The sequence below is a fragment of the Chlorocebus sabaeus genome, chromosome 8, assembly GCF_047675955.1.
Source record: "Chlorocebus sabaeus isolate Y175 chromosome 8, mChlSab1.0.hap1, whole genome shotgun sequence".
Lineage (NCBI taxonomy): Eukaryota > Metazoa > Chordata > Mammalia > Primates > Cercopithecidae > Chlorocebus > Chlorocebus sabaeus.
In genome coordinates, this window is record NC_132911.1 from 72643417 (window position 1) to 72658475 (window position 15059).

The following is a 15059-nucleotide window of genomic DNA, read 5'->3' on the forward strand; positions in this document are numbered from 1 at the left end:
TGGGTTTGGCTGTTTGTAGATTTGACTTGTTTGCTGGGATCTTTGGCTTTGACTATGATGCTTAAAAATAAATAGATAGCTAAGTAAGAGCATAAACAAATACATAAACAACCCAAAAGCTAAAGAGCAGTAGTTTTTTATTTCATGCAATTGGCCAACAAAACCTTCTACTTTGTGAGGCAGTATTCCCAGGGTGGCGGGGTTTCCAGTGTTCTCTGGGTCTAATGCTTTTGCTGCTTCTGACAGCTCCCTGTGACTTGAGACAGTGGTGGAATGAGTATCTTTAGGGCATCCAGATATTGGTCCATGGATTTCAGTTCACATGAAAACACTGGCTGGAGCCTTTCCAAAGAAAAGAGCCCAGCTGCTGGGGGGGAACAGAGGACAGATATTTATGCTCTGTGACTGCTAATAGCAACCTGCACTCAGCCAAGAGAAAAAAATAGCAAAGGACTTTTTTAGTGAGTCAGTCAGGAATGTACCCAAGAAGTCTTTTCTGAAAAACAGAATAAGGAGTGATAGAATAACTATGCATGAGAGAAAATAGAGATGGATAATGTGGCAATTACTTGTTCATTCATTCCCACATTCATTGAATGTATACGGGAATGCAAAGATGACTAACACGTGGACCTAGACTTCAAGCTTACATTTTAGTAGTGGAGACAGGTTTGGAAATCATAGTTTCAAAGTCTTGTACAAAGTACTTTAAGAGAACTGAGGAGGCATAGAAGAATCTCCAAAGGAGTTTAGGGACAACTTGATAGAAAAGTTATCTGAATCAAATTTGGAAGTATCCAAAGGTCAAGGTACAGTAGGAGGAGAGTCAAGATATATCCTGTAGACAGATAATCCTGGAAGAGAGAAGCATGTGTGTAAGAATGTGTTTCAAAGAAAGAGGAAGTTTTATCATTGAAAAGGCCACAAGGATGACTGAATAGTAAAAAGGAGAGTTTTGTTGCTGATACCAGTTTGCAAACCAGCAAGAGATAGTCTCTGGTGTGAACTAAAAGTGCAGAGGGAAAGGGCAGGTTGGGTTTTATGCCTTACAGGGTCTGTATTACAAAGGCATCATACATATTCAGTAGGTTTGGGGGAAAGCCATACATATTTATGTGGGCTGTTGAGTACATGCACAATGGGCAAACATATATGTAACATGCATCCTATGTTCACTTGGGGGTGTGGTTTTAGCATTAAAATGAAGTGGAATATCACTTTGTCAAAAGTTGAATCATAGGATATAAAGACAGTTTATGCACAGTCTCTATAAGTTGGCTGAAACTGGCTTAAAGTCTGCAGTTGCTTATCAGAAAAGAATGTTTGTAGGGCTGGTCCTGTTACCTTAGTGGTCTGGCTTGTAATTCAGAGATAGGGATGGGGTATGATAATTTTCCTGATAGCTCTTATTGCTAGGGAGTTTAGCAAGTGTATGGATTTTCTTGTAGCCATAGGAATTTAGGAAGTTGCCATGTCAGCTGGGCCTTGAACTCTCGACCCCTACATAACCTTCATTTCCTTAACCTTGAGGTCCATCCTAGTTGATAAAGGGGTGTCTATTTTGATCTCTCAGATCACAGATCATATTGTTGGTGCATGAAGGGTGAAACAAATAATAAAGGGAATGAAGCAAGAAGTCTGGGTTACAGAGAAGTCAGGAATCAGGGGTAGGGACTTCTATGCTACAGGAATCTTGTCAGTAGATTGTGATCCTAAGCAAGTTTGATTTTTTTTTTTTTTTTTACCAATCACTCTTGGAGGCAACATGGGGACAGAGTTGATATGGTCCATGCCTGGAGGCAAGGACAGAGATGAATAGAGCCTGAAACAAAGCAGATACTCCTCATGGAGAACCTCTGTGAGGGCAGTGCAAAGGGGAAATGTAGGGTTGGGGCCTCCACACACAGTTCCCACTGGAGCACTGCCTAGTGGCACTATGAGAAGAAGGCCACCATCCTTCAGATCCCAGAATGGTAGATCCACTGACAGCTTGCACTGTGCTCCTGGAAAAGCCACAGACACTCAATGCCAGCCATGAAGGAGGAATGCCCAAGGCTGTGGGAGCCACCCCTGCATTTCCTCTTTGCACTGCCCTAGCAGAGGCTCTCCATGAGGGCTCCACCTGTGTAGCAGACTTCTGCCTGGACATTCAGGCATTTCCTTACATCCTCTGAAATCTAGGTGGAGTTTCCCAAACCTCAGTTCTTGACTTCTGTGCACCCACAGGCCCAACACCACATGGAAGCCACCAAGACTTGGTGCTTGCACCCTCTGAAGCAACAGCCCTTGGTCCCTTGTAGCCACCACTGGAGCTGAAGTGGCTGGGATACAGGACGCCATGTCCTGAGGCTGCACAGAGTAGCAGGGACTCTGAGCCTGGCCCAAGAAACCATTTTTCCTCCTAGGTCTCTGGGTCTTTGATGGCAGGGGCTGCCATGAATACCTCTGACATGCCCTGGAGACATTTTCCCCATTGTCTTGGTGAATAACATTCAGCTCCTTGTTACTTATGCAAATTTTTGCAGCTGGTTTGAATTTCTTTCCCAAAATTGGGTTTTTCTTTTCTACCACATAGTCAGCCTGCAAAATTTTCAAACTTTTATGCTCTGCTTCCCTTTTAAACATAAGTTTCAATTTCAGATCATCTCTCTCAAGTTCAAAGATCCACAGATCTTCCCTAGAGATGCCACCAGTCTCTTTACTAAAGCATGGCAAGAGTGACCTTTGCTTTAGTTCCCAGTTGCTCAAGTTCCTCATCTCCATCTGAGACCACCTCAGCCTGGTCTTCATTGTCCATTTCACTATCAGCATTTTAGTCAAAACCATTCAACAAGGCTCCAGGAAGTTCCAAACTTTCCCACATCTTCCTGTCTTCTTCTGAGCCCTCCAAACTGTTCCAACATCTGCCTGTTACCCAGTTTCAAAGTCAATTCCACATTTTCAAGTGTCTTTATAGCAGTGCCCCAAACTCCCAGTATCAATTTGCCATTAGTCTGTTTTCACACTGCTATAAAGAAATGCCTGAGACTGGGTAATTTATAAACGAAAGTGGTTTAATTTGATCACAGTCCCACATGGCTGAGGAGGCCTCAAGAAACTTACAATTATGGCAGAAGGAGAAGCAGGCACCTTCTTCACAAGATGGCAGGAAGAGAATGAAAGTGAAGGGGGATGAGCCTCTTATAAAACCATCAGATCTTGTGAGAACTCACTATCATGAGAACAGCATGTGGAACACTGCCTTCATGATCCAGTCACCTCCCTTTGCCAACACATGGGGATTACAGGTTTCTCCCTCAACAAGTGGAAATTACAATTTGAGATGAGATTTGATTGGGGACACAGAGCCAAACCATATCATATACATACGATATTATTTGAAAGAACACTGAGTAAGCTATTGTCATTAGTTGTCTGTGAATGGGGGCTTATTTTATTTTTTCCCTATTTTTTTATGCTAAACATGTCTTGATTTGATAAAATGAAATATAAAGGGTGTATATTTGCAATAGAAAAGATGAAATTTGACTTGATATTAGTATGTATATAGTTAATTTATAAAGAATAATTTTAAGAATAATTAATGAATAATTTTTAGAGACTACTGGAAGCAGAAGCTTGTATGCAGTAGATGGAAGAAGGAATGGACGGCAATGAAGAGAGATGAGGAATAGAGAAAGGAGGAGTATGTCCTTCTGCAAAAAGTTATGATGAAAGTGAAGATGTGAAAGAGGGCAGCAATTAGTGGGGAAATTTGGAATTTTTTGGTCATTTCTGTCTGATTTCCTTTAGTTTCTTCTGTGCATGTATGAGAGAGAAACAGAGAAACAGTGAGAGAGAGAGAGAGAGAGAGAGACAGAGAGAGACACACAGAGAGAATATGTATGTGTCTGTGTGTACATTTGATGGATTTTAGGGTATTAGGGGAAACCAAGATAAAGAACTTACAGATTCAGGAGAGGGAGAGAAGATAATAGATGGAGCAAATACAAGAGATGGAGGTTGGGGATGGAGCCAAGAAAACAAATGGATATAAGTGCACTTTGTCCTCTGAGACTGAAGAGAACAGCTTCCATGGCTTTTTGAGGGGCAGGAGGAGTCAGGAAGTCCAGGAAGTTCAAATCTTATAGTTTTCAAGTTTTCAGGATGTTAAACTTTGACATCCTATATACAGTAAGAAGGAGGAAGAGATGGGTAGAGGGACCTGATGAAAAGCAACACCATTTGGAACTATCCTTGGAGAAATGAATGCACTGGTTAATCAAGGATGAAAATTGGTATGTGCTTCTAGAGCAGGGTTCAGCAAACTCTCACCCATGGGCCAAATCCAACCTGTAGCCTGTTTTTGTGGCTCATGTTCTAAGCATGATTTTTATATTTTAAAAGAGTTATTTATAAAGAAAGAAAACTAATGTGTGAGTATGATATGATCTATATCTAGAATATTTACTATTTAGCCCATAACAGAAAATTTTTTCAACTTTTGTTCTAGGATACCCAATTAACATTATTTGGTTGTGTCGTCAACAAAATCTCAACTTGAATTGTATCTCCCAGAATTCCCATGTGTTGTGGGAGGGACCCAGGGGAAGGTAATTGAATCACGGGGGCCAGTTTTTCCTGTGCTATTCTCACGCTAGTGTATAAGTCTCACAAGATCTGATGGGTTTATCAGGGGTTTCCGCTTTTGATTCTTCCTCATTTTCTCTTGCCACCGCCATGTAAGAAGTATCTTTCACCTCCTGCCATGATTCTGAGGCCTCCCCAGCCATGTGGAGCTGTAAGTTCAATTAAACCTCTTTTTGTTCCCAGTTTTGGGTATGTCTTTATCAGCAGCATGAAAACTAATACAGTAAATTGGTACTGAGAATAGGGTGTTGCCAAACAGATAGCTGAAAATGTGAAAGCAACTTTGGAACTGGGTAACACTTAGAGGTTGGAACAGTTTGGAATCCACAGAAGAAGACAGGAAAATGTGTGAAAGTTTGAAACTTCCTAGAAACTTGTTGAGTGGCTTCAACAAAAATGCCGATAGTGATATGAACAATAAGGTCCAGGCTGAGGTGGTCTCAGATGGAGATGAGGAACTTGTTGGGAACTGGAACAAAGGTGATTCTTGTTATATTTTAGCAAAGAGACTGGCAGCATTTTGTCCCTGCCCTAGAGATTTGTGGAACTTTGAACTTGAGAAAGATGATTTAGGGTATCTGGCAGAAGAAATTTCTAAGCAGCAAAGCATTCAAGAGGTGACTTTGGTACTGTTAAAGGCATTCTGTTTTATAAGGGGAGCAGAGCATAAAAGTTTGGAAAATTTGCAGACTGACTTTGCAATAGAAAAGAAAAACCTATTTTCTGGGGAGAAATTCAAGCTGGCTGTAAAAATTTGCATACGTAGCCAGGAGCCTGTTGTTAATCCCCAAGACCACAGGGCAAAATGTCTCCAGGTCATGTCAGAGACTTTCATGACAGCCCCTTCCATCACAGGTCCAGAGGCCCAGGAGGAAGATGTAATTTTGTGGGCCAGATCCAGGGTCCCCGTGTTGTGTGCATGAGGAGCCCTGTGTCCCAGCTGTAGCTGAAAGGGGCCAACGTACAATGTGGGTTTTGACTTCAGAGGGTGTAAGCCCCAAGCCTTGGCAGCTTTCGTGTGGTGTTTAGCCTGCGAGTGCACAGAAGTCAAGAACTGAGGTTTGGGAACCTCTTCCTAGCTTTTAGAAGATGCATGGAAATACCTGGATGCCCGGGCAAACATTGCTTCAGTGGTGGAGCCCTCATGGAGAACCTCTGCTAGGGCAGTGTGCTAGGGAAATGGGCATTGTGCAAGGGAAATGTGGGGTTGGAGCCCCTACACTGAGTCCCTACTGGGGCACCACCTAGTGGAGCTGTGAGAAGAGGGCCACCATCCTCCAGACCCCAGAATTGTAGATCCACCAAAAGCTTGCACTGTGCGCCTGGAAAAGCCACAGACACTCAAAGCCAGTTCATGAAAGCAGCCAGGAGGGAGGTGTACCCTGCAAAGCCACAGGGGCGGAGCTGCCTAAGACCGTGTGCGCCCACTTCTTGCATCAGCGTGGACTTGATATGAGACCTGGAGTTAAAGGAGATCATTCTAGAGCTTTAAAATTTGACTGCCCTACTGGATTTTAGACTTGCATGGACTCTGTAAGCCCTTTGTTTTGGCCAATCTCTCCCTTTTGGAATGACTGTATTTAACCAATACCTATACCCCAATACCTGTACCCCCATTGCATCTAGGAATTAACTAGCTTGCTTTTGATTTTACTGGCTCATATGTAGAAGGGACTTGCCTTGTCTCAGATAAGACTTTGGACTGTGGACTTTTGGGTTAATGCTGAAATGAGTTAAGATTTTGGGGGACTGTTGGGAAGGCATGATTGGTTTTGAAATGTGAGGACATGAGATTTGGAGGGGCTGGGGTGGAATGATATGGATTGGCTGTGTCCCCACCCAAATCTCAACTTGAATTGTATCTTCCAGAATTCCCACGTGTTGTGGGAGGGACCCAGGGGGAGATAATTGAATCATGGGGACCAAACTTAAAACTTTCCTGTGCTATTCTCATGCTAGTGAATAAGTCTCATGAGATCTAATAGGTTTATCAGGGGTTTCCGTTTTTGCTTCTTTCTCATTTCCTCTTGCCTTTGCCATCTAAGAAGTGCCTTTTGTCTCCCATCATGATTCTGGTGCCTCCCCAGTCATTTGGAACTGTAAGTCCAGTTAAACCTCTTTTTGTTCCCAGTTTCAGGTATGTCTTTATCAGCCATGTGAAAACAAACTAATACACTAATTGAGGATAAAATTCCTCAATTTCTAGCAGGAATCCTCTTTAAAAGTAATTAGCAGTCTGTATAAAGGGTGTTTTTTAAAAAATGTATTTTAAAATATAAGTAGAGATAACGTCTCATTATGTTGCCCAGGCTGGTTTCGAACTCCTGAGTTCAAGATATCCTCCCACCTCAGCTTCCTGAAGTATTAAGATTACAGGTATGAGCTGCTGTGCCCAGTCTAAAGGGTGTTTTGATTGACTAATTGTCAGAGGTTGTTGATCAGCCATTTACTGATAAAGGTTCTACTTACACAGGTATTTGCTGTAACATTACTCTTTATACTCAGTGGCATGCCAGTAAGCTAACTCTGAAAATAAGCCCTGATTTTCAGCACTTGTCAATTTCCATGATGTAAATATTCCCACTATGGCTAATTTCAAGCTATCCATGTGACATTACTGAATGAGTTGTTGGGAAGGAATATGGAGAGCTGGTTTTCACAAGCCAGTATGGGCCAGCTATAGCATAAAACTGGTATTTCCAAGCTATATGCTCTATTTTTGTATTTGAATTTTATTTCACAGTTGAAAAAAGGCTTTAAAAAAGAAAGAATTGGGGAGTCTAATTTTCTACATTATAATACAATTGGCATTTTTCTCCAATAGGGAAGTAGGTTTTAGAGAAATACTACCATTTTATACTATGTGAATTTTCGAACCTACTTCTGTGAAATGAATTACGCTAAGGTGTAGAGAATTTTGAAAAGTTGCTACTTCCATTTCCTATAATTACAACCTAATTCTAACTCTGTGGCTGAGCAGATGCCTAGAAAGATGGAAGTCTTGAGGAAACCGATAGCTCTTATTTCCCTTATAGAAGGCAACTCAAACATGAGAATATGAAAACTGTGTTTTGAAATAAGTTTCTGATACTAATGTGTTTTGTGCTGTGCTGGTCTATGCAAATATACCCCCAAAAGTCTGAGAAAGCTGAAAAGCCGAAGAAAGAGGCTGCAAGTTGAATTTAGAAAGAAACATTTAATAGGGACTAATGAACAGAAGCCATGTGTGTGTCTGGGGAGGCTGCAAGACAAGGTGAGTCCCTGAACCATTGTCTTCCAGACCCAGGACTTATATACCGTAGGGAAAGGGCATACGTGATTTAGAAGGGATATGTAGGACAACTGAAGCACAATAGCATCAAGGTTGTTTTGACCTAATGGCAGGATTTATGGTAAGTACCTGCTCTTAAACAAAGAATAATAGATAAATGGGAAATCTTAGAGGCATTCCCAGAATTGGGTTGATCAGAAGTCAACATGGCGGATTAGCATCAAAGATGGAGTTGCTTTAGCCAGCGCAGTGAGACCTCTTTGGAGTTGAGAATAAATGGAAAGGCCCATAAACTAAATGACACAAATGGAGGCCATCTAGATAGGTTTGCTCCATGGTGAATCAGGAAATTCTACCTGATTCATGTCTACCTCTGACATGCCTATGGGAGCCACTGCTTCTTTATCCAGAAGAGAAGCTCAGTTTCTCAAAGAACTAATTTTCCCCTTCTCTGCCAGGCAGCTCACTCCTACAGCTGGACATCATTGCTACCCTAAGCAATGGTTACTTTGTGTATTGGGCCATTCTTGCATTGCTGTAAATAAATACCTGAGTCTGAGTAATTTATAAGAAAGGAGGTTTAATTGGCTTATAGTTTTGCAAGCTCTACAGGAAGCATAACACCAGCATCTGCCTTTGGGGAGGCCTCTGGGGACTTACGATCATGGCGCAAGGCCAAGCAGGAATTCGCAGTCAAAGGGCGAAAGCAAAAGCAAGAACAAGGTTAGGGAAGGTACTATACATTTTCTATGCATTTGCAAAGGATAACATCGTTTGAGAACTCACTATCGTGAGAGTGGCAACAAGGACATGGTGGTAAACCATTCACGAGAAATCCACCCCTGTGATCCAGTCACCTCCCACCAGCCCCCACCTCTAACACTGGGGATTAAAATTCAACATGAGATTTGGTCAGGGACACAAATCCAAACCATATTACCCTGATAGGATGTTTCCTTTAAGCTCTAGCTTGACTTTTACAAGGACCATATGTTCCATTGTTCATTAAGAGTCCCACCCTCAAATCCTGGGCTTTTCTTTCTTACAACATATCTTAGCAACCCAATTCGTTTTCTTTTGCATGTTTTCTGTTTTCTGAAGATCCCCAGTCTTCATAAACTTAAAAAAGAATCTCAATTTAAAGTGTAATACCTTTTAAAAGTTAATAAAATGCCTAAAAGTTGTTAATATCTTCTCAGGGAATAGCTGTGGATGTTCTGCTAGACACTGGGAGAAATATCCTAGCTACTCAGTATAAATGGTTCCCATTAGAGCTTCATGCCTCTGTGAAGCGTTTCATTAAAATTCTTTCAACTGCTTTTAATCTGTTTAAGCTTTGATTAAAAATGAAATAAGAAGTAAAAAAAAAAAAATGCCCTAGACAACTTGACACTGATAATAGAAAGCTGAGAGAATTACTGATAATAGAGTGAAGATTTATTTGGATAATTTCTCAGGCAAAGTCATCAAAATATATAAATTTTAAGAAAATATGATAATAAGAATTTGAACAAAATATGGTCAGACCAAAGAGTTGGCATAATTAAAGGCAAAATTCTTTCTCCAAACTGAGTTTTCCATTTAGCTAGTTTGAGTTTTATTCTGGGGTCCATTACTTCTTAGTACTGAAATATATCTTCAAAGCAACGTTTCTCTTCATCTCCATTTTCAACTGCTAAAATTTTCCAGCCCTGAAAAACAGCTCATATGTTTGCTAAAATTGAGAGGAGGTAGCCCATGAGTAATGTGCAAGTTCTGTGTGACACACATTTTGACTATTCACAGGGCTTTTTTACTTACTTGCCAGTTCTTGCTTCTTTCTGGAAAAGTGATATATTGCTGCTATCTTTATGAATAATGGATTCATAAATATGAGGCATAAAAGAAACTTAAAGATCAACTGGTAGCTTTCTAAAAGTTAAATGAGAAAACTCTTTTTGCAGGCCTGAGAGCATGATGCAGGAAGTTAAAAAAAATCAAGAGATCGGGCTGGGTGTGGTGACTCACCCCTGTAATTACAGCCCTTTGGGAGGCCGAGGCGGGTGGATCACGAAGTCAGGAGTTTGAAACCAGCCTGGCCAACGTGGTGAAACCCCATGTCTACTAAAACTACAAAAATTGGCTGGGCATAGTGGCAGGCCCCTGTAATCCCAGCTACTTGAGAGGCTGAGGCAAGAGTATCGCTTGAACCCGGGAGGTGGGGGTTGCAGTGAGCTGAGATGCAGCCATTGCACTACAGCCTGGAAAACAGGACAAGACTCTGTCTCAAAAAATATATAAATAAAAAAATAAATAAAAATAAAAATAAATCAAGAGATTAAGAGAGTTTAAAAAATCCCAAATAATTGAATTATGGATTATTTAATTCCAGATATCCACGCTTTATGACTTTGGGTGAGAAAGAGAATTTTGTTTCACATTATCTATGCTCTCTCTTTTAAAACAGACTAAGCCCTTTAAAATTTTATATTTAAGATATTCAGTCTTAATCTTGAATTCATATTGGAAAGGAACATTTTTATAGAATTAAATTACATGTAAATATAAGCATTTAAAAGGCATGTTTGGATTTTTATAAATTGTAATAATGTATTTTAAATCTACAGACTGTGACGTAAGCCATTTAGTATCCCATAAATGTCCTATCTTTTCTTAAAATCTGAGTTATTCTAAATGACCATTTGTAATCCTCTATATTTTTTAAGCCCAAACATTCCACAAATGATTTATGTTAGGTCTTCACAAATGTTTATAATTGCCCTCTGAGATCTCTTAGTCTCACATCTTCCCCTTGACTGTGGTGCCGTCATATCTGAGTTCTCCATCATGGTTCACTCAGCAGCGATACAGCCCAGCTCCAATGCTAGCCCTCCTTGAAGCTTTTTCTCCTTTAACTGTTTGAAGGCACTACCTTCATAATACAGCAAGTCCTTGAAAAATTGTTAAGCTTTGGTCACCCAAAATCCCTGAAGTGGTAGTTAGACTCTCTTTTAATGTGTGACGTATAAAAATTCTTAGTTACCAATGACTTCTTTTATAGAATATTGAAGAATAAGCCCCAACTGTACCTGTGTTTCTAGTGTTGTCTACAAGGGGATCTACAATGGTGCCATTTACTGAGATGAAGTTGTGTGTGTACTTTTTTGGCTTTGTGTATAGTTGATTCATTAGGTTAGTGGTGTGGGAGATGATATAAGAACCAATAAAATATCATTTACACCTCCACGTCTGTCCCTGAGGCAGGAAGGGGATCTGAACCCTGTAACATGCTCTTTTTACTCAGGTTCATTATCCTGAGGCTGTTTTCAGGTTCTCTTTTCCAACCCAGCTCATTCTTTCTTGTGCTTTGTAGTCTGCTGAACTTCAGCTTCAATTCCTATTCTTATTTTCTCCAAGTTCTCCTGGGCTTCAAACTTTAGACCTTTCCTTATCTCTTGGCTCATTCCCTACTGGGGTTTGACAACAACCTCCCTTTGATCTGTGCCCTGAATCTGAGAGCTGCTCCAGTGCCCTGCCACAGTGCTGAAGTTCAGCCCCATTGTTCAAAAGAATAAAATGGAGAGTGACTTGGGAGGATGATGTCTTTAGTCTGACAAGTTGAGAATGGAATACCCACAAGAATTCAACAATTAGCTCAGGAAGAAAGTCTGTGCTGGCAGTAAAGATGTGCCATATAGAGAAATAAAAATATCAAAAGTGTGGGGTAGATTATCAAGAGAAGTATAACAAATGAGAAGAAAAGACAGCTCAGCAAAGACCCCTTGCCATTTCAGGAAAGGACCCCTATGCCTACAAAAAAAGAGGATTCCTCTGAAGGAGACAAAGGAGCACAGAAAAGAGAGGATAGCATTTCAATAAAGAGGAATTGATAGTGTATCATCACAGAGAAATTAAGGACTAAACTTTTTACATTACTGACTTAGAATAATTTTGGAGAAAGGATAAAGACAGAAATTAGACTGATGTGCAGTGAGAAATATGTGGATGGTGGGGAAGAAACTTGTGAGGAGGAATCATTTATGCATTGGCTCAAGGAGCTGTCAATCTGAGGGACTGTGGGAAAATTCCTTAAACTTTCTCATCTATTTCCTCATCCACAAAATAAAGACATTAGAATAAATCATCTTGGACCACCATTCTGCCTTAATATCTAATTATTCTGGGAGTCTAAATTCTTAACATGGAGCAAAATAGTAAGAGGCTAAGTTATACTTTATTGTCATCATAACCTAAAAATGATACCTCTACAATCATATTTGCATGTTTGTTCTGCTTTAACAACCTACAAGGAATATGGCACTGCTTTGTTTTTGTTGCATCATTTGCATTGCTTCAGAAGTTCGTAGCTGTTATAGTTGACTTAAATTCCTAATTTGTTTTCATTGGTAAAAAGGATGTGCCACATTATTTTGAAGCACTAATAAAAAGAAAAAAATAGAATAGGAAATGCACTACTTTTACAAAAAAGTTTGTTTTGAACATTAGGTTACTAAAGATTGCTTCTAAAACTTTTTTTTATAAATCTCTTTTAAATCCCAGGTATTGCAATTTCAGATGAACTCGATAAGGTAAGTTGAACTATACATCTGGTGAAAAGAAAATGTAGAACTTACCTTTTATTCCGCTGTCTCAATATAAATAAATTTTCTGAAACATATAAAATGTTCAGGTATAATTTATTTGGTGCTAACATTTTAAAACTTTGAAAGTTAAATACATATTGTTTTATGAAAGCTATTCCATTAAATGTATATCACCTACTCTTTTGAGTCAAGGCCTTTAGAATTTGGTTAGAGAAAATGGAATCACTATAATCACTGAATCACTATATTGCAAAATAAAAACTCATAACACTATATTATGCAAATTATTTTATTCCACTTGTACCTAAATGATAATGATATGGAAAACATTGTATTTTTTGATAGCTCCTCTTTGGAAACCTTACCAATAAAGCTTTTTGTTTGTTTATTTTAATTTTCCAAGATGCCAAGAGACTATGATGGTGCTTTGAAGTGGGGTAGTAGTTGTGATGGTGATGAGAAGTGGTGTGATTAGGAATGTATTTCTACAGTTGTGTCACTGGAACTTGCTAATGGATTGGATGTGGGAAATTGCGGAACAAATCAGTCAATGATGGACTGCTAGGTTTGGGAGATGAGCAACTAGGTCAATTGTGGTACCACTTACTACAATTAGAAAAACTAGGAAAAAGTCAAATTTGTCAGGTGTGGATAACATCAAGAGTTCTCATTTAGATTGTTTATTTTGAGTTGCCTATTAAACATGTTTATATGAGTTGTTGCTTATGAGAGAGATTTGATTTATAACTATTCATATTCTCATTTTTTTAGTCTCAAAAACCCTTAACATTGTTGAAAATTAGAGAGAACCCCAAAGAGCCTTGATTTATATGGATTATATCTATCAATATTAGATTCTTGTGTTGATAATATATTGATATTAGATATCTAAACGTTAAACATTTAAACTAATAACAAATTTACGTGTTTTTTTTTTTTTTTTTAAATAGCAGTGATTAAACCATTACCCTAACACAAATAACATTTTTAGGAAAAATACTTTTATATTCTAAAACAAGATGTTAGTAAGAAAGTTGCATTGTTTACATTTTGAAAATCTCTTTAATGTATGGCTTAATTAAAAACTGCTACATTTTCATATCTGCTTCTGCATTCAATCTGTTGTGATATGTTTTTCTGGCTGAAAAAAATCTCTAACATCAGATGTGTAGCTGGAAAGAGAGAAGCATGTAGAAATAGCCATCATCAATATTTGGTCAACACTGCTCTAGATACCTTTTGAGACAGAAAATATATTGAAATTTGGCTTGGAGACTAGGTATATACATAATATATGATAGAAAGTATTGTACAGGTTGCAGAAAGTATTATCCAAAATACTTGGGGCAAGAAGTGTTTTGAATTTCAGGTGGCTTTTTGGATTTTGGAACACTCATATATATAGAAAGAGATATCATGGGGCTGGGACCAAAGTCTAAAACAAAATTCATTTATGTTTCGTATACATCTTATACACATCACCTGGAGGTAATTTCATGCAATATTCTTAGTAACTTTGTGCATGAAACGAAGTCTTGACTGGGTTTTCACTGTGACTCATCACCTGAGGTCAAGTATAAAATGCTCTACTTGTGACGTCATGTCAATGCTCGAAAAGTTTCAGCTTTTGGAGCATTTCAGATTTTCAAATTAGGGATGCTCCACCTCTACAAAAAATGACATCATATAAATCCTGACATTTTAAAACAGTAAGCTACTATGTAATAATTGTATTATTTTTACAAAAACCATAAAGCTAGTATTCTACTCCAAATATAATACAACACCTTTTGGATTTTGTACCAGAAGAATGTATTTCTGACTCACTAAAAAAATATAATTTATGAATATTTTCTTAAATATCTATTTCCTTTAATAAACAAACCATCATAATATTTTAGAATTAGTTTCATCGTCATCTGTACCGACTCCAGGCAGAGCTCCATGTTGACCATACTCAGTGGCAAGTGTATAAGTGGTAGGCATGCCTTCCCAGCTTTGTTCTGCTTTTCTAGACCCCCTCTGTGTGTCTGTCATTGTCTCACCCCAGCTGGTCTCCTTCTTATGCCATGAGTTTCCTTACAGTTTGCAGAAATGTAATAATTCCTCCTCTTGCTGTTATGATCTATGTTCATTTTAAGTACAAAGACATAACCATCACCATTTCTAGGTTCATTTGCTCCTTGTGATATATTCTGCAAAACCTTGGCTGCCTGAGTCATAAATTAGCTTGTATGGGGTTGTTACTGTGCTTGGCTCTTGTCCGTCTCTTTTTTTTTCTGAGCTCTGACTTGCAGCGGCTTTGGTGTCCACACCTTTGTTGATGAGCTAAAGAATTTTAACTGTTCTTGGAACTGAAACAGATATAACCCTCACAGGATAAATTATGGATGCCCTGACACTCAGTTAAGTGTCAGCCTCAGGACATAGCCTTCTCCCTCACACCCACTCTCTTCCCAGTACTAGCTCGGGGGAATATCCATTTAACTAAATTGTATGACACTGCCGATTTTCATTTACTTACCTAATATTCCTATTTTTTGAAGACTTTGTGGAAACTGCTAAATTTTATTGCA

At 39.0% G+C, this 15059-nt stretch overlaps 1 protein-coding gene across 3 annotated transcripts in view; it reads left to right on the top strand.

Moving 5' to 3' along the window:
* C8H8orf34 (chromosome 8 C8orf34 homolog) overlaps nt 1-15059 on the top strand; it is a 480957-nt gene that overhangs the window by 136609 nt on the left and 329289 nt on the right. For all 3 annotated transcript variants that reach the window (XM_008000806.3, XM_008000808.3, XM_038000419.2), the window contains exon 5: nt 12440-12468. In XM_008000806.3, the coding sequence (XP_007998997.2) occupies nt 12440-12468 (29 nt within the window). The remainder of the gene's footprint in view (nt 1-12439; nt 12469-15059) is intronic.